At 46.6% G+C, this 19,580-nt stretch overlaps 1 protein-coding gene across 1 annotated transcript in view; it reads left to right on the top strand.

The window, feature by feature from the left end:
- The window catches only part of COL26A1 (collagen type XXVI alpha 1), a 122,867-nt gene that overhangs the window by 24,654 nt on the left and 78,633 nt on the right, over window positions 1–19,580 (top strand). The window contains exon 3 of the mRNA XM_006773430.2: window positions 868–965. Within this exon, the coding sequence (XP_006773493.1) occupies window positions 868–965 (98 nt within the window). The remainder of the gene's footprint in view (window positions 1–867; window positions 966–19,580) is intronic.

The raw sequence follows: 19,580 nt of genomic DNA, 5'->3' as shown, positions 1-19,580 counted from the left end.
ACACCCCCCCGCCCCCCCGTGACATTTGGCCAAAGAAGTTATATTCACTATTCTTGGAGTTTCACAAAATCCCAAAATAAATTTGATACAAAATAAGTATCAAACTTACTTGTAAGAAAAAAATTGAAACGATAGGACTTTGAAATTTTATTCTGGAGACCACAGCCATTTGTGGAGCATTGTATTGCTGCGGGAGCCCCACTACTGGATCGCAGGTTTTCACACCCTAGACTGTGGTTTTCTTGAAGGTGGGGACTCAGTTTTATCCATCTGTGACCACAGTATAGCATGTAGTTGGCACTAAAAAAAGCATTCATTAGATGAACCAACAAAAGGAAGTAATGATTGGGGAAAAGGTTGGAGTCCGGTGACTTGCGGGTGGTTGGAAGTCGCACAGGTTCTAATGGTATTTTTCTTTTCCTTATTCATTATTTTGGTCATTTCCTTACCTCGAACGGCCATAACAAAGTACCATGGGCTGGGTGGCTTCAACTACAGACCTTTATTTTCTCAGGCAGCTGTCCTCTGTGTCCCCACATGGCCTTTCTGTGTGTGTGGGTGAGGGCTTCAACATGTGAGTTCTGGGGACACAGTTCAGTCCACAGCAGCCAGTGTGCAGGACAGTTTCCCACTATAGGTGGCCACACCTGGAGGCTTTCAGGAAGGCAGAACTGAAACACACTTGGCACAGAGAGGGATAGTCACTTCCCCACAGTCACACAGCTAGTAGCACAGAGCTGGGGCCACAGGATCCACTGGCTGGGCAGCTCCCAGAGTCCTGGGCTGGGCTGGCTCTGCAGGAGTTGGGTCTGGGGGTGGGCAGTGGGTGCTCACACTGTCCTGACTCTGCCCTTGTGTTAGTTACAGGACTCTGATCAGACCCACATACAGAGTGTCCTACCGAACAGTGACAGCGCTGGAGTGGAAGTGCTGCCCTGGCTTTACTGGGAGCAACTGTGACGAGGGTGAGTGTGCTGGGACACGGGGGCAGGGGACTGGGCACTGGCCGGGCTGGGCTTCCAAGTCCTGTATGCTTCTCCCACTGCCCTACTCCTCCTCCTCTGAGCAGATCTCTGTTCCTTCACACTTTTTCCTTCCTTTTCCCAGCACTTTAGAACCAAATGCTCTGCACTGGTCAAACTGGGGTGAGGCTGCCCCCTGCCCATGGCACTGAGGTGTGGTCCCTGTGTGTTGGTGGCGGGGTGCGGGGAATGGAGGAGACCCAGGGTAAGGGATTTGACTCACAGCCTATTTCTTTCACTCTGGCTCTGGCTCACCCAGCAACCAGGACAGGCAGAGCTGGAAGTTTGGGCTCTGAGCAAATGCAGGTGAGGGCCCACGCCTTGAAGCCAGGTCTGCTCTAGATGGTGACAGGTGGACCTGGTGGGTGGCAGCAAGAAGAGGGCCTTGCCCGCCGCCCCTGCCCTTCTGCCTGGCTGGTGCCCAGAGGGAGGAGGAAGATGGGGTTTGGAACCTGGCCTTCCTTCCCCAGGTGGGCTCAGCCTGGCTCTGGAGCCCAGTGGGGCCAGACACGCACTCAGGTAAACAAGGACACTCTGATTAAAAAGGTAATTCCCAGGGCTCAGAGATAACCTCCCAAGAGCCAAGTGCAAAACCCAGACCTCTTTAGGTAAGGTTATGTCTCAGTCAAGGGTAATCCTTCTTGCAGACTGAGTGGACAAAGCACAGAGGATGTGGGATGAGGCGTGCCTTTTTCTGGGAGCCTCGGGACCCAGGGGCCACCTTCCCAGCTGGCCTGTGCGGCTGAGGATTCGTGGGAGCGCAAAGGCCGGGCCGAATTGGGGATTGGCTCCTGAAAGCCTTTGGAAAGATTTCACATCCCCGAAAATGAAACAATGACGACAGAAGGCGAAATGGAGCTGGTGGCTGTGATTTTGAGCACATTCCTAGATGGCTGTGGGGGGTCCTGGGGCAGTTATTTCCATTCGTTCCCATGGCTGCCTCTCTGGGGAGCCTGCAGGCCAGAGGTGCTCTCCTCAGTGGGCTTTGCTTTGGTTCAGATGCAGTTCCCCAGGAGAAGTGTGCTTTTCTCTCGCTGTGTCTGGCCTTCCTTCCAAGCACTCAGGTCTGTCTGGTCTTACGACTCTGGATTTGTGACTGCATAGGGGTAGGTGGGCTCTCTCTGGGCCTGCTTCCTCCCTTCTCTGTCTCTCCAGGTCCTCCTTCCTATCAGCCTCCTCCCCTTCCTCCCTGGATGCTCCAGGAGTGCAGGCCAAAGGCTTGGAGATACTTTCCTTCATAGATATGCTCATATACAGTCAATCCCTGGTATTTGCAAATTCTGTATTTGTGAACTGGCCTACAGGCTAAAGTTTATTTGCAACCCTCAAATCAACACTAGCAGCATTTTTGTGGTTATTTGCAGATATGCACAGAGAGGCAAACATTTTGAGTTGCTCAACTTGCATGCTCCCAGCTGAGGTTGAAGAAGGTGAAATTCTGCCTTCTTGTTTCATCTCCCATACTGCGCACAGGTGTCCTTTTCACGGTCTGTTTAATGCCACGTTTTTCACATTTTTATGCTTTTTTGGGGGAGATCTTGTTGTTTAAAATTTTTCCAAGCCTAGGGCTGCCTAGTGTTCTTAAGTGCAAAAGGCTATGATGTACCTTAGGGAGAACATGCATGTGATAAATAAGCTTTGTTCAGGCATTGAACAAAACACAGAGGATGTGGGATGAGGTGCGCCTTTTTTATTATATTACTGTTGGCTGTGAGTTCAATGTTAATTCGTCAACAGTTTCTATTTAATAAGGTGTCTTTAGGTAGAAGTACACATAAAACAAGGTTACATATGATCAGCTGATGAAAACGCAGTGCTCGTAGGAACCTAACCCTGTATTTCCTCTAGGAACAATGGTTCAGCATTTGCTAATCAGAGTTCCTGGTGCCTTTATTGGACATAATTACCATGAATTACAAGACCAACTGTATGTATGAATCTATAACTATATTTATCTATCTAGAAAGACTTATTCTTATTACAAAAGCAAGTACATGTTCAGTGTAGAAAGAGTGAAAACACCCTTTTAAGTTAACCTCAAGTCTCACTTAGATGAGTGTCTCCAGCCCATTTTTGTGCTGACAGGTCAATTGTAATGTATATGTTGTTTGATAACTTTCTTTTTCATAAAAATTGTCATGAACATCTCTCCTTGTCAATAGATAGTTTTCTATAGTATCATTTTCAGTGGCTGAACTAAAAATGGTATTTGGGTACACTCTTTATTAAACCCTAGATAAGGTATTTAAGTAGTTTTCAATTTTAAATTATTAATAACATTGCTGTAAACATATTTTTAATCAAGTAAAATTTACATATACTGAAATGCAACAGTCCTAAAGTGTACAATTTGATGAGTTTTGATAAATACATAAACATTTTATTACTTCCCAGAAAGTTTCCACCTCTAAGCAACCACTGTTCTAATTTCTATCATCATAAATCAGGTTTACCTATTCTTAAACTTCATTTAAGTGAAATCATGTGCTATGATTCCATTTTATGTATGGTTTCTCTCACTTAACATAATTTTTGAGATGTGTTTATGTTGTTATATGCGTATCAGGTTGTTCGTTTTTGTTACTGGGTATTATTCCATTGTATAAATAACCATAATTTTATTCATTCTCCTGGGGATAACCCTAACTCTAACCCTAGTTTTTGGCTTTATGATTAAAGCTTCTGTGACTGCAAAGAGGTGTCCTTTTCACCTGGACCTATAGTTTTCTTTGTGGGGAAGTTTTCAATAACAAATTTGTTATCAAATAAATTTGATAACAAATTTTATAAATATAGGTCTAAGTTTTGTCCCCATGGATATTTTTCTACGTAATTCTGTTCTCTCTCTCATATTCTGTCCACCACATGTGCCTCAGCCTCCCTGAACTCTGCTTTTTCTTCAGCTCAGGGAAAGTGCTGTGTTCTCCTGAGTCCCTGCTCCATGCATTCGAGTCTGGAGGTGCCTCCAGGAACCACCTTGTTGGTTATTCTCTCAGGAATCATTGTCTCACAGTGTTCAATGTCTGTGAACATTTGTTCTGTAAATTTTGTCCAATTTTTGAATTGTTCATGGTGAGAGGGCAAGTAAAGCATGAGTTGGTATGATTGCAAACAGAAAATGAATATTTTCCTTTATTGGATTTTTAGTTAAACTTTTCTGTATTACTTCTTAGTTATTCTTCTAAAGATTATAGTCTGTTTTCTTAACTTATCATAGTAAATAGAGTAAATATGGGGATATCCCATATAAATTAGAAGAAACCATCTATAATAATAAAAAGGTAATATGCTAATTAGACCGGACAGCCGAACGACCTTCTGGACGTCCTTTGGGATGAAGCCACCATGGCAGGGGCTGAGGCAGAGGTGGTTAGGGATGATCAGGCAGGCAGAATGGTTAGGGGCTATCAGGCAGGCATGCAGAGTGATTAGGGGCAATCAGGCAGGCAGGCAGGTGAGCGGTTAGGAGCCAGCGGTCCCAGATTGTGAGGGGGATGTCCTGGATTGTGAGAGGGTGCAGGCCTTGCTGAGGGATTTCCTCACCACCACCCCATGCACGAATTTTGTGCACCGGGCCTCTAGTTAATAATACAATTCCATTTATCCACCACCACCATGTTGTGCTATTGTTGTCATATGTTTGAAATCTAAATGTGTTATAAAATTCAGAATTCAATATTATAATTTGTGCATTAACCAGACAGATAATGTTTTTAAAAAGTGAAAGGAGAAAAAAATAGTGTTTTATTTATCTCATAGTTATCATTTTTAGTGATCTTTAATTTCTTTTTATAGCTCTGAGCTTCCATCTGGTATCCTTTCTCCTCAACCCCAAGAAGTTATTTCAGCATTTCTTTTTTAATATATTTTTATTGATTTCAGAGAGGAAGGGAGAGGGAGAGAGAGATAGAAACATCAATGATGAGAGAGAATCATTGATCAGCTGCCTCCTGCACACCCCCTACTGAGGATCGAGCCTGTTCTGCCCTTGACTGGAATTGAACCCGGACCTTTCAGTCTGCAGGCCGACACTACATCCACTGAGCTAGGGCTTGGGCTTGGGCTAGGGCTATTTCAGCATTTCTTGTAGTGCAGATCCACATGCAGTAAATTCTCTCAACTAAAACTTTTTTTTTTTAACTTTTTTTTTTTTTTTTAGTAACCACTTTGCCTTAATTTTAATTAGTTAATGAATTAAATTGTGGTAAAACACACAGACATAAAATTGACCATTTTAACCATTTTAAAGTGTATAAATCAGTGGTATTCACAATGTTTTGCAACCATCACCACTATCTAGTTCCAGAACTTATTTTTATCACTTCAAAGGGAAACTCTATACCCATTAAGCAGTCATTCCTCATTCTCCCTTCCTTTAGCCCTTGGCAACCACAAATCTGCCTTCTGTCTCTATTGATTTGCCTATCCTGGATATTTCATATAAATAGAACCATACACTATGTGGTCTTTTGTGTCTGGCTTCTTTTACTTAGCATAATGTTTTAAAGCTTCATCCAAGTTGTGGCATATATCTGAATAATGAATAAAATTCCATTATATGGATATACCACACTTTGTTTTTTCATTTACCCATTGATGGACACTTGGGTTTTTTCCATATTTCAGCTATTGTGAATAGTGCTGTTATAAACATTCATATACAAGTTTTTGTTTGAACACCTGTTTTCGATTCTTTTTGATATATACTTAGGTTTGGGGTTTCTGCATCATATGGTAATTCTATGTTTAACTTGCTAAGGAACTGTAAAACTGTTTTAATAGTGACTATACCATTTTACAGTGTATAAGAGTTCCATTTTCTCCAATCATCATCTCCAAAACTTTATTTTCCATTAAGTTTTGAATAATATTTTCATTGAGTTCATAATTCTGGATTGATACTTTTTTTCTTTCAGTACTTGAAACATTGGTTGATCCATTGTCACTTGGCATTTATTGTTTCTGGTGAAAAGTCTGCTGTACCCATATTGTTGTTTCCCCTCTATGAGTGTGTTTCTTCGCCCACTCTGGTTATTTTCAAGTTGTTTTGTTTTTGTTTTTTAAATCATTGTCTTTCAGCAGTTTGACTGTGATGTTACCAGGTGGGATTTTCATAATCCTGCTTGGGGTCCTTTGAGCAGTTGGACCCATAAGTCAATATTTTTTTTTTGGTGTTTGTTTTTACCAAATTAAAAAAATTTTGTTCATCGTTTTTTCAAATAGTTTTCTGTCCTATTCTCTTCTCTCAAGATTCCATTTGCCCACATGTTAGACTGCTTGATATTGTCATTGAGGTTCTATTTTATTACACCTCTGCTGTTCAGATTGGATAATTTCTATTGATCTGTCTTCAAAGTTCATTGACTTTCTTCTGATACCTGTGATCTTCTGTCAAGGCCATTCAGTGCAATTTTCGTTTCAGTTATTGTACTTTTCAGTTCTAAAATTTCCATTTGATTTTTTGTTTATGTTTCCATAAGGTTTTCCCACCTGTTAAATCATTATGATCTTGATTTATTTAATATCCTAGAGTTTATATATAACAGCAGCTTTTAAGTCCTTATCTTCTATCGCCAACATTTGGGTCATCTTAGGGTTTCTATGTACTGACACTTTTCTCTTGACTTGGGTCATAATTATTTCTTTTCTTTCCTTCCTTCCTCCCTTCCTTCCTTCCTTCCCATGTTAATAACTTTTGGTTATATACTGAACAATTTGATATGTTGTAGAGGTTTTGGTTTCCTTGAAGAGCATTAATTTTTGTTCTAGCAGGCAGTTAATGTACTGTAAATTTATTAAGGCTTGTTTTTAATACTTTATTGGGGCACGTATGTAAACCCCTTAGACCTAGGAAATAGTTTTTATTCTAAGGCATAGACTGTCTGTGGTTTCAAAGTCAAGGCCCTAGGTGTTAACTATACCTGCTAACTTGGAGAGACTTAAGCTCTAAACCATCTTCCTTCTGTTGGGTAGCAGCTTATATCTTTTCTCAGCTTTTGTAGCCTTCCCACTATTGTTTTCTACTGAGCTCATTGGAATCTCGCTTACACATGTACATTTCAGGAATCAGCCCATGATTTCAGGGGAGTTTGTATACAGAGTTTGGGGCTCTCTGTGTGCCTACTCCCTTATTAGACTTCTTCCCTCAATTTCCAGGTCCTCTGGCAGCCTTAATCTAAACAACTGCAGCTTTTGACTTGAGTTCTGACCCCTCTGCACTGTCTGACCTGAGGTGTACCCTCAGGGAAAAAGCCATATAATGTAGAATTCACTCAGTGCTATTCCCTTTTTGCAAATATTGACTTCAGTTTATGCTGGGTTTTTGTTGGTTTCTAGTGTCTTCAAATAGTTGTTTATAATTTTTATCTAGAGTTTAGAATTTTTATCTAAAGAAGCTACTCCATCATTACTGGAACTGGAACTTTGTGAATGGTTGTTTAGAAATTTAATCTAGAGTTTAGAATTTTTATCTAAAGTGAAGTTAGTGTGATACAAGCTACTCCATCACTATTGGAATTGGAACGTTGTGAATATCGTTTCACTAAAATCTCTACCCACCCCTTTAATAATTTCCTTAGGATAAATCCCTGCAGAATTATTGAGTCAAGGCTTTTGAATCATATTGCCAGTTTAGTCCCAAGAAAGGTTGCTGGCATGGACAGACTGAGAGGTTCTGGAGGGCAGAGTGTTGTCATCATCTGTTTCCCTTTGTGGTGCCCCAAAGAGTGTGTGGCACTTAGTTAGGGGTCTAAGTTCCTAGTTAGAGTTCAAGGCTGTTGACTCACTCTGCTTATGGAACGTGATTTCCACCCGTGCTGATCAAAGGAATCGGCATTAAGCATGGTATACAGTACTATTACTTCACCACTAGATTTAATTTAAAAAGTAGTTCCTTAAGCCACATTCTACCAGTAGATGTCCCTCCAGTTAGTTCTATCATCATCTTCATCAACATAATATCATCATGCCATTATTTCTTACCTTTGAAGTGGCACTTTATACTTTAGAAAGGGCTTTCAGTCACATAGTTCTATATTACCATGGTATAGATGTGGTTACAGGCTGAACGTGTGTTCCCCCCTGTCATTCATATGTTGAAACCTGTTCCCCACAAAGTGATGATGTTTAGAGGAAAAACCTTTAGGAGGTGAGTAGTTCATGAGGGTGGAGACTTTATAAATGGGATTAGTGCCTCAATAAAAGAGAGCGCCCTCCCCTCCTCTACCAGGTGAGGACACATGAAGACGACAGATGCCTATGAACTAGGAACTTGGCCAAGGTCAGCCAGGTGTGAAGTGGCCTGTGCAGAATTAGAACCTAACTCTTTGCTCCTGATTGAATGCTTTTTACTCTAAGCGACCTGGGACCTGTGAGGTCTTGAGAAATCTGATCCAAGTTGTCCTAGCACAAGGGAAAGGCAACTGGACTCTGGGCTGGCCCCTTCCTGCAGTAAGATGGCCTGCTCCATAGTGTATTAGAGGCCGGACCTAATGTTGCCTTGGTGTTGTGGAGAAGATCTGCCACAAAGTCAGCAGGAGATGAAAAGTTTAAGTAGGGGATTTTTTCTTTCTTTCTTTTTTTCGGTTGGAGTCTTGGCCAAGACAGGAAATGAACCCTCTGGGCCCCCATATAGGCAAGGACAGGTCCAGGGCGAGGTGGCTTAGCTAGTGCATCCAAGCCTTGAGCTGATTGATTTAAGTCCAAGATGAGGTTGACATTTCACCCCTGGCTCGAGCTCTGTGTATGAGTGTGTTTGTGTTTTGAATGGCTGAGGGTTCAAAGCCAGAAGGAGTTCTCCTGGGAGGAGGCTGCAGCCTCCAGGCTAATCTGCAGAGCTCAGCATTTTAGGGAAATGATTCTCAGTGAATCTCATGATATTTCCGAGACTTGCCTACTAAGGCTATCATTAAAGTGAGTGGTGCCGTTTAGTCAAAGTTACTGAGTGCCTGGGAGATTCCAGTCACTGTGCTAGATGCCTGGGTCGCATTGATGAAAAGGAGACCCTAGGAGCTCCCAGCTGGGGTGGGTGTCTGTCTGTGTGTGTGTGTGTGTGTGTGTGTGTGTGTAGGGGCAGAGGAATGAGCAAATAACCCTAATGCTATGAAATAAGGGTGTTGCTAAAGGTATGTTTGAGGTGCTGTGGGACCCACAGAGGTAGGGACTCTGGGGGTCTTCCTTCATCAATGCCTGGCCTCTGGATCCAGCTTAGCTCATTTTCTCAGGACTCCACTCCACTGGGCGTCCCCTCTCTTCTATAGTTTCCACATTTCTAACCCATTGGTTCCTTCCCATCAGCACATACACATCACGCATCACTCATTTTTAAGAAGACAATGTTATTGATTTTGCGTTGCCTTTAAGCCATGACCCTCACTTGGGTTTCTTGAAAGAACTGCCTGCCTTCCCCGACTCAACTTCCTTACTTCCCTGGTCTTCTCCAACCTATGAGGCTGGACCTCTGCCCATTTACCATGGGCTTCTCATGGACTGACCTCCGTGCAGGTTATAGCCTTGTCATGCGTATTTCCATTTCCCCAGCCACTGGGAGAGAGCTGGAATGTGGTGTGCTTCTTAAATGAATGAATGCATTTATGAGGTTCAGCTGGCGGATGTATGACTATCTTCATTTTATAGTCGAGTCACTGAGGCTTAAATGAATACTGATATTACTATGTGAGGCCCTGCAGAGTCAATGGGGGATGTAGAGGCCGAGCGACAGGACAAGGAAGATGCCATTGTTGCTACTGCTGTCTGTCTGGCTGAGCTGAAGCGGACTTCATAGGGCCTGACCACTCGGTCATTTTAAACATCTGCCTCTCTCCTGGCATCCGTGGTAAACTTTGGGCCCTAGACTGCTGGGGAGGACGCGCTGACGGCCTTTCCATTTGGCATCTGCTCTTGTTCTCAGCTTCCACAGACAGCATGGCCTTGCTGATGAGATTGTGGGCTCTTTGATACTTCATCCCAGCCTGGAGTGGTTCCAGCTGTTGGAATGGGTTTTATTGTCAGACAAGCATCTTTCGGCACCTCCCGTCATGCTGTGTGGGGCTGTAAATATCCACAGATGTCACCTGCCTTTTCTTTTTCTGGTCAGAGCTTTCATGGGGGCCGGTCCCTGTTGTAGGCACACAGCTCGGCTGCTAGGCTGTCTGCACATCCAGAGTGCTCTCAGCACTCCCCATGGTGGCTTCTTCTCCCACAGGCATTTTACAGGGGGCGACAAGGGCCAGAGTGATGTCACGGGACATGATGGCTAAGCTCGTGAATGTATGAGACTCTTCTGGGTCTGGATGAGAATACCCAGGGGAAACCTGGTCATTTCCCCGTTGGCCACAGGGACCCTGCGTCTCCAGGGCAGAGGCTCCAGGTGTAAGACAAGGTTCTCCTGTCACTCACTCCAGCATGCTGAACACAGGGCGGGAGATGAGATGTAGGAAAAGGCAGGCAGAGCCTGGGGAAGTCAGTCTCTTGTTCTAGTCAACCACGTCTTTGAAAGGTGAGTGGAAGCTAGCCTGGAGACAGGGAGCCAGACCATATGAGCCCTGGAATGTTGCAGTTTCTGTGGGGGGATAAGATGTGTGTGTGTGTGTGGGGGGGGGGTAAGATGTGTGTGTGGGAGTGGGGAAGGTGGGAGCTATGGATGGGAAAGAAGGAAGAGCCAGGCAAAGGGCAGCAAATGTGAATTCCACCTGTCTGAGTGGCTGGGGTCCCTCGATTTAGCTTCTGATGCTCTGGGGATAACATGTTTGTTCTCTAAGTGGCCAGTTAAATTCCAGGAGGCTTCTCTTCAGAACACTCAGGAGGGGAGTAGAGGACTTTAGAACATGGCCTGGATGTTGAGTGGAGAAGTAGAGGGTTGCATTAGGAAAATAGGAGAAAACATAAAGAAAGAGGTAGTTATACTATTCAGCAGACCAGGGAGTTGGTTTTCTTCCTCCTCCTTCTCCTTCCCATTTTGACCCTCTCTGGGGCCAAGGCCACACCCTGGGGCTCAAGGTCCCACTCTTTGGCTTTGAATGCTCAACCCATCGCACTTCTGCAGGGAAGCATTTCCAGAACCCTGGCCCCTGAGTCTGGGGTCCTAGGCAGTGAGCACATCTCACCCATATTGTGGCCAGAAAAGGGGAAGGGCCTTGACCAGTGTCTTCAGCCATAAGCTCATCTGACTATGATGTCCCAGTTTGGACAGATCCATTGCCAGCACTCCACTGCAGCCCCATCCTTGGGGTCTATGGGGTTGACTGTTTGGGGCTTGCCTGTGTTTAGCAGAAACCTTCGCCTATTATGATGGTGGGCCCCATCCAGGAAGCACGTGTAACTTACAACTCCGTCTTCTAGGTATTTTTGCTTTTCCTCCTGGGGCCCCAACAGCAGCATCAGCAACAGCTCCCTGTACTCATGGGTTGATGCTCAACCACTAAGCCACACTGGCCGGGCTTCCCACCTCTTTGGGTACAAGGATAAGCCAAAATTGACAAGCAGAAGTGGGCTTATTAGATAGTTTTTCTCTGTTAAAGATGGCTGCTATCCTGACCCTAAACTCAGTCTTTTCCAGAAAAGGGGAGGAGGTGGCTGGGGGTCCAGCCTTCCCAAAGGCTGTCTTCTTACAATTAATCCCAGTGTCAGGCAGAGAGGGCCCAGCTCTCAGGACTTGGGCTTGAGAACTTGCAGTGGAAAGCAGATGAGAAGAGGGGTGGTGGGGCTGACGTCTCCTGGAACTGCGGAACCAGCTGCCCTTGCAAGCACTACGTGCCAGAGCTGGGTGACTCTGGGCTCCAGATTCTGAGGGATGTTGGCCTTGAGCAGGAGGGCGATGGGCCTGGAGCAGGAGGGCGTTTCCACAGTGCCTTTGTGCAGTGCCTCACGGCAGGAGGTGGAGGGGATGCTGGAACCCTGCAGGGATGTCACCAAGTTCACTCTCCCCACCTCTGAAGTCTGTATCTATGGGCACTGAGGAGGCACCATGCAGCCCCACCAGGTTCTGTCTTGTGAGGGGTGGAGGAGCCGTAATCCCTTAAGGAAGAATGGAGAGCCAACCTCTGGCTGCCCTAGTTCCCATGGGAAAGCTTGACCCAATTTATTTTTATGCGATGACAGCACCGTTTGTATTCACATGTCCTCAGTGACAGGCTCTTTTCCAATCCACTTGTCTTAGCGTTGGCTGTTATAACAGAATCCCATAGACTGAATGGCTTTAAAAAAACCCAGACATTTACTTTTCACAGTTCTGGAAGCTGCCAAGTTGAAGATCAAGATACGGGCAGATTCAGTTTTTGGGAGCGCTCTCTTCCTGATTACCTTCTCACCGTGTCCTCACATGGTGGGGGTGGGAGAGGGGGAGAGCACTTTCTGGTGTCTCTTCTTATAAGGACACTTACTCCAGCATGGGGTCCCCCTCGTGACCTCATCTAAATCTAATCTCCCCCAAAGACTCCATCTCCAAATACCAGGGGGTTAGGGCTTCCTTGTGAAGTTTGGAGAAATGTACACAATTCAGTCCATTGCTCCCCTTTCCCCCCGAATCTCGAACAGCTGGAGGTGGGAGGGGGACTCCTGGCTAGTGGGCATCTCCTTTGCTCATGTGGCCTGTCTTCGGTGTTCCACATTATACCAAGGGAACCTTGCAGTCTGAGGCCTCTGCCCACCTAGGTTTACTGGGGGCCTGGCCGCTGGTTGCAGCCACAGTCTGCCCTGAGCTCCATCTGACTCCCATGGTCTAACCAGTGGTCGGCAAACTGCGGCTCGCGAGCCACAGTTTGCCGAACACAGGTATCAGCAATCACTCTGGTGAGAATCTGGGCGTCAGCAGCCCCTGTGATCCTGCCTCACACCTCAAACTCAAATCTACTTCACATAACCATCAGGGCGACATTGTTAGGGGCAGATTGGACCTTGCTGCTCCCCTGCTGAAAACCCTCCATCACTCCCCTTCCTCCACAGGAAGACATCCAGCTCCTTAGGCCTGTGTCTCTGCCTGGCGTCAGCTCTACATCTCCTCCTCTCACGCTTTAAGCAGAACTGAGCAGCTTCTAATAATCTAAACAAACACATCGGCTGCTTCCCGCGTCTGTGCCTTTGCACTGGCTGTTCCCAGGCCACCAGTGCTCTTCCCCAGGTTGCCTGACTGTGGAGCCTCTCTGCCATCCCTTACACCCAGTGTGGCGGCCTCTTCCTCTGTTAGCCGTCCCCATCCTGTCACTACCGAGAGAGGCGTGAGCGCCCTCTGTGCTGCCTCTGCACACTGAGCACGCACTCACGGCAGGTGGCACACTGGGTGATGGTTATGGAACTCCTCCTTAGACCCCTCTCCCCCCAGTAACTTGTGAGCTCCCGGATGACAGGCCGTGAACCTGACTCCTCTGTGTCCTTGTGCCCGGCAGAGGACCCAGCACGTAGCAGGTGCTCAATGAGTGTTCATTAAAACACTAATGTTTGGCTACGGGGGTTCTGTGCAGGGAGAGAGCTCCTGCTTAGGACACCAGGCCTGGGCTCTGAGGATTCTGTTTTAACACGCTGTGCAGGCATCCACCGCTGACACGGAGACAGGCCCTTGCTCCGTGTCCTCGTCTGTAAAATGGGGGCAGATGAGACTCAGCCTGGTCTCAGGGGCCTTGGCCCAGGCCTTCTCCAGGGCATGGGGTTCTGGGCCAGAACTGTCCTGGACCAAACAGCTGACACCGAGCCTGGGCCTTTTCTTTCTCCCAACGTAAAAAAAATTGTGGTAAAAAACCCACAAAACACCACACAAACCCATAAAATTTACCGTCTTATCCATTTTAAGTGTACAGTGCAGGAGTGTTAAGTATGCTCACTCTGTTGTGCAACCTGTTTTTTTTACCTCAAAAACCTGAAATGCTATACCTAATAGACAACATTTCTCCATTTCCCACGCCTGCCATTTACTTTCTGTTTCTGTGAATTTGACTACGGTAGATACCTCGTGTAAGTGGGAACATGTAATGTTTGTCTTCCTGTGACTGGCTGATTTCACTTAGCACTCAGGTTCATCTATGTTTTACCATCCGAGAGCACTCCCTTCCTTTTTAAGACTGAATAATATTCCATTGCATGTATACACCACAGTTTCTTTATCCATCCGTCTGTGGACATTTGGGTGACTTCATCTCTTGACTATTGTGAACAGTGCTATTATGAACATGGGTGTGCAAATATTACTTCAAGATTCTGCTTTCAATTATTTTGCATATATACTTAGAAGTGGGATCGCTGGCTCATGTGGTAGTTCTGTTTTTACATTTTTGAGGACTGCCACACTGTTTTCCACAGCAGCTGCACCAGTTTATATTTCCACCAACGGTGCACAAGGATTTCGATTTCTCCACGTCTTCGTCAACACTTGCTATTCTCTTTCTTGATATAAGCCATCCTAATGGGTGTGAAGTGATATCTCATTGTGGTTTTGATTTGCATTTCCCTAATGATTAGTGATATTGAGCATCTTTTCATATGCTCGTTGGCCATATCATCTTTAAAGAAGTGTCTGTTTGCCCTGGCCTGTGTTGCTTAATTTTTGGAATGTCGGCTCATGCACTGAGGGTTGCAGATTCAATGCCCGGTCAAGGGCACATATCTGGGTTGCAGGTTCAATCTCCAGCCCCAGTCGGGGCTCATCCAGGCAGCAACCAACTGGTGTGTCTCTCACATTGATGTTTCTCTCTCTTTCTTCCCCTCTCTCATCTGTTCCTTCCAAACTTCTTAAAAATCAATGGAAAAATATCCTCAGGTGAGGATTAACAAAACAAACAAACAAACAAAAAAGAAATGTCTATTCAAGTCCTTTGTCCATTCTTGAATCAGGTTGTTTATTTTTTATTGTTGAGTAATAGGAGTTCTTTTTATATTCTGGGTACTAACCCCTTATCAGATATGTAATTTGTGAATATTGTTTCCCATCCCCTTGGTTGCCTTTTTACTCTGTTGATTGTGTCCTTTGATTCACAGAAGCTTTTAAGCTTGATGTAATCCCGCTTGTCTATTTTTTCTTTTGTGCTTTTGGTGTCATGTCCAAAAAATCATAGCCAGACTCAATGTCATGAAGTTTATTTCTGTGTTTTATTCTAAGAGTTTTAAAGTTTTGGTTCTTACGTGTAGGTCCTTAATCCATTTAAAAAAAATATTTTATTGATTTTTTACAGAGAGGAAGGGAGAGAGTTAGAGAGCCAGAAACATCAATGAGAGAGAAACATTGATCAGCTGCCGCCTGCGCACCCCCTACTGGGGATGTGCCCACAACCAGGGTACATGCCCTTGACTGGAATCGAACCTGGGACCCTTCAGTCCACAGGCCGACGCTCTCTCCACCAAGCCAAACCGGTTAGGGCCCTTAATCCATTTTGAGTTACCTTTTGTATATGATGTTAGGTAAGGGTTCAACTTCCTTCTTTTCCATGTGGATATCCAGTTTTCACAACATCATTTGTTGAAAAAAATTGTCTTTTCCCTCTCCTCAATATTTTTAATGAAAAATTTCAAACATACAGAGAAGTTAAAAGAACTATACAGTGAACACTCCACCCCACAGCCACTATCTAGATTTTACCATTTACCATTTTACTATATTTGTTTTGTGAGCTATCTCTCAATCTCTCAATCCCTTTCTCCATCTTATTTTTGGTGCATTTCAAAGTAAACTGCAGACATCAGCCCACCTCTTCCTAGGACTCCTGCACACATTTGTATCCAGCAGGTATTCAGTGCTGGGGGTCCTGGGCTTTCATGGACATGAGCCATGTAGCCTCAGGACCACCCTGTGAGGAAGACATAGGCCAACTTTTTCATCCCTGAGTCCTCTCCATCCAGCCAGTACTCAAACAGTGGGTGTGAGATGAATGAGGATAAAGTGACCCTGCTGGGAGGGGGTGGGGTGACAGCTGTGACCTGAGCCCCATTTACTCATAGAACCCTAAACCCTGCACTCTCCACTCTACCACACTGCCTCTCTGCTTCTTCCTGCCAATAATTTACCCACTCACAGCACACCTGAGTGGGAAATCCACCCTGTGTGTGGCCTCCCTGCCGCTCTGATTTGGAGATTTCCAGACACTGCCCTGCACTGTCCAAATTAAGTCTGGAATCAGAGCTGTTAGCTTTTCTTCCCTACAGGGAATCACTTATGTGCCTGGCTCGGTCTGCCCCTGGGAGGATGTGTACACCCCACGGCCGTCCTCATATTGCTGGGAGCTAAAGAGCTGAGGAGAGTGAAAGCTTAGCTGCCGGGCTGTGCGGAGAGCCCTCGCGAGAGCCCTGCCCTCCTGGGCTCGGGCTCCTGGGTTCGCCCCGGGAAGAAAGGTGGCCTGAAGAGAGAGGAGAATCATTGCATATCCTTGAGTCAGCCTCTGGCTGTCCTCAGTGAGGGTGGCCCTTGATAACTTAGGTACTTACGTTCCAGAGTCGCTGAGGTGTGGTGGAAGGACTGTGGTTCATTTGGGTTAATAATTATAGGATCAAATTCATACTTGTTTCCTCACCCAAAAAACACAGGTAATCCTTGACCTTCCTCGCCTTTGGGGACTGTTTGGGAGAGTTCACGAAGTTCTATACGAGGAAAAGCTCTACAGAGTAAACTGGAAGCAGATGTTATTTACTGTTATCCGTGACTCCAGTTCTTACTAAAAGAAATAAAGAGCATAGAGTCTTTTAATAGTGGAGCTTAATTAAATGATGTTAATCAAGTTGTAATGGGCAGTTGAAAGCAATTTGTAATGCTTTTGTCATTTGAGACCATTTGGACTTTACCAGACACTTGCTTTCAGGTAAGGAGCTGGCAGTGGCCACCTAAAGCTTGGATAACACTGATTTCCACTTTCTCACTGTGGGTTTGGAGGCTTAGCGGCTGTGAGGAGGCTGGAAGGTGCCTCATGGTCCCTGGCTTGCTGGTCTACCTGGGGAGCAGGTTAAACCCGGAGACCTCCAGGCCCTTCTAGACCTCTGGAATAAGAACCCCTGGGGTGGATCTAGGTATGTGTGTGTTTAACAGCCCTCGCAGGTAGGGTCTCTCGTGCAGGTGGGTCCCAGTCATGGGTCTGAGAAACGTTACCTTAGCCCAGCCCTGTGGGGCCTCTCTGGGGCCCCTGGTATTAGCTCTGAAGAGAAAGCCCTCAGGCATTTTGCTGCCTCAATTTAAAGAGAAAAAAAGATGCCCTATTTTCTGCCCAGGTATTAGTCAGTGTTCTCCCGAGGAGCAGAATCAATACGATACGTAGAGATATAGAAAGAGATTTATTGAGTTTTGGGCTCACACAATTTTGGAGGCTGAGAAGTCCCACCATCTGTGTATGCAGCTGGAGGCCAGGAAGCCAGTGGGGTAGTTCCATCCAAACCGGAACATCCAAGAACCAGGAGGGAACATTGGTACCCGAGGGCAGGAGAAGATGGATGTCTCAGTTCCATCAGGGAGCAAATTCAACCTTCCTCCATTTTCTTGTTCCATTCGGGCCCTCAAAGGATTTGGATGATGCTCGCCTGCATTGGGAAGGTGACCTTTCCTCAGTCCACCAATCCAAATGCCGATCTCTTCCAGAAACACGCTCTCAGACACACCCAGAAATAATGTCTTACCAGCTATCTGGGCACCCCTTAGCCCAGCCATGCTGCCACGTAAAATTAACCATCACAGCCTCTGAGGAAAGGCCCCCACTCCTACTCACTGTGGCCCAAGAAGGCCAAGTCCGTCCATGGGACCAAAGACATGTGAATCAAGAAAGTGGGGAGGCCAGAGAGCTGTCACAGGCAGGGTTCCCAGGGACACAGCCTCTGGGAAGGGGATTGGGCAGGAAATTTATTGGAGGGTGCTCTCAGGATCAACACCTGTCATGGGAAGGGAAGCAGGATGGACGGAGCAGCCTCAGCCTGCCCTAGGGGAGCTCTGACTTGGAAAGGCCCTTGAGAACTGCCTTGAGCTGGGGGTCCATGTGGTTGGGCCTTTATACTTTCAAGTTGATCGGTGATTGGATGTGGACATCTGTCTTCTGCTGAGGCAACTCCTGAAGGGGCTGAGCAAGATGAGCTGACAGCCTACAACCTTGACCTTTAGCTTTCACACTATAAAGCAGGCCACACCCTGCAACTTCACAGGGTGCGGTGAAGACACACAGCACCCTCCCCATTGCCATCTGCTGGGCCAAGGAGAAGAGAAGGATCAGGACATGAGAGTGAGAGTTTCAGCTAAAGCACAGAGACAGTTTATTCTTGCAATTCCAAGTGAAATAGAAAAAAAGTCAGGAAGGGCCTCTTGGAAAAGTCTGAGAGCTGAGGGCCCCCACCCTGCCCCATGCTCCCTTCCCCATTAGTTAGGAGAGAATGGACTTCATGTTCCCACCACCTCCTGTAGCGCTGCCCACTTGGTATCCTGTCTGCCTCCCACTTGGAAATTTGGAAGCTGGGCTGGCAGCAGCTGGGATGGAAGGGGGCCTGCACCTGGGTTGGGAGGGCAAAGGGGCTCGGGGGCTCCTGTGGACCAGAGATGATTGCAGCAGAGCACGTCAGAGCAGGGTGCTCCCACATCCTCCTCTCCTCTGTACTGGGAGCTTCTCTCGGATCAGATGTTTCTACCTGCTGAGAGCCGAGCCTGCAGCTCGAACGCAGTGCCTATGCTGAGGTTGGGCAGTGTTTCAGAGGGGCTTCAGCCCAAGGAACCTCTTGTCCATGAATTCTGCCGCTTTTCCAGCCCCAGTCTCCCGGGCAGGTGGCGGAGGGATAGCTGAGTTCCTGTCCCAGCCTTCGACTGCCAGGGTGACGCCTCAAAGCTGACAGTGGGATTTAGGCAGGGGCTGGATGGCCTGAGGCGTCGGCCGTGGTCCCGGGGTTCTCACCTGGAGAGAGGCTGCTGCTTTTGTCTCATCTGTGTCCCATAGCCTGGCCTCGTGTCTGCATCACATAGTGCCTCTGCCTCTCTCTTGCTGAACGGACTCAGCTTCCCCAATCCTTCCCCAGACCAGACAGCCCACCATGGCCTCTGTCCTTGTCACTGCCCAGTTCTCCTGACTCTGAGGTGTGTGGTGGATGAACTGTGCCTTCCCAACTCCATTTAAACATTTTCCCCCCAATGACACGTGACTAGCCAAGGCCAGCTTGAGGTCCATGGGAGCCCAGAACATTCTCTCTGCACCATTTTAACAGAGTCATGGCCCCTGGGCCCTGACTGGGGGGAGGTTCAGGGAAATTCCAGCTCTCTGTTGGGCCAGCATTGCCCCTCTTACAGCCCTGTGCAGGGCATCCCAGGGTGTGTAAGGCATCAACCCTTCCTATGTAACCAGAAACCCATGGGCAGAGTGTGAGGGTTTATAAACAGCACAAACAGTCCCGAGGGCCCACACAGGACCATGTGGAGCGGGAGAATGCGCCAGGCCAGCTGGCTCAGGGCCAGAGTGCCTTGCAGCGCTACGGGGATGGTGGCTTTCCCCGAGCTCAGAGGAAAGAAAGGGCTGACTACCTCCTCATTCCTGTTGTCATGGGACTGGCTGACTGCTTTGCTCCTGGTAGCTGACTTTCCCACGGGGATCTGCGCTTGGCTGGTGTATCCTTTACACTCCCGGCACA

The sequence above is a fragment of the Myotis davidii genome, unplaced genomic scaffold (assembly GCF_000327345.1).
Source record: "Myotis davidii unplaced genomic scaffold, ASM32734v1 scaffold726, whole genome shotgun sequence".
Classification (NCBI taxonomy): domain Eukaryota; kingdom Metazoa; phylum Chordata; class Mammalia; order Chiroptera; family Vespertilionidae; genus Myotis; species Myotis davidii.
The sequence above is the reverse complement of the archived record's forward strand: the minus strand, read 5'-3'. Positions and strand labels throughout refer to the sequence as shown.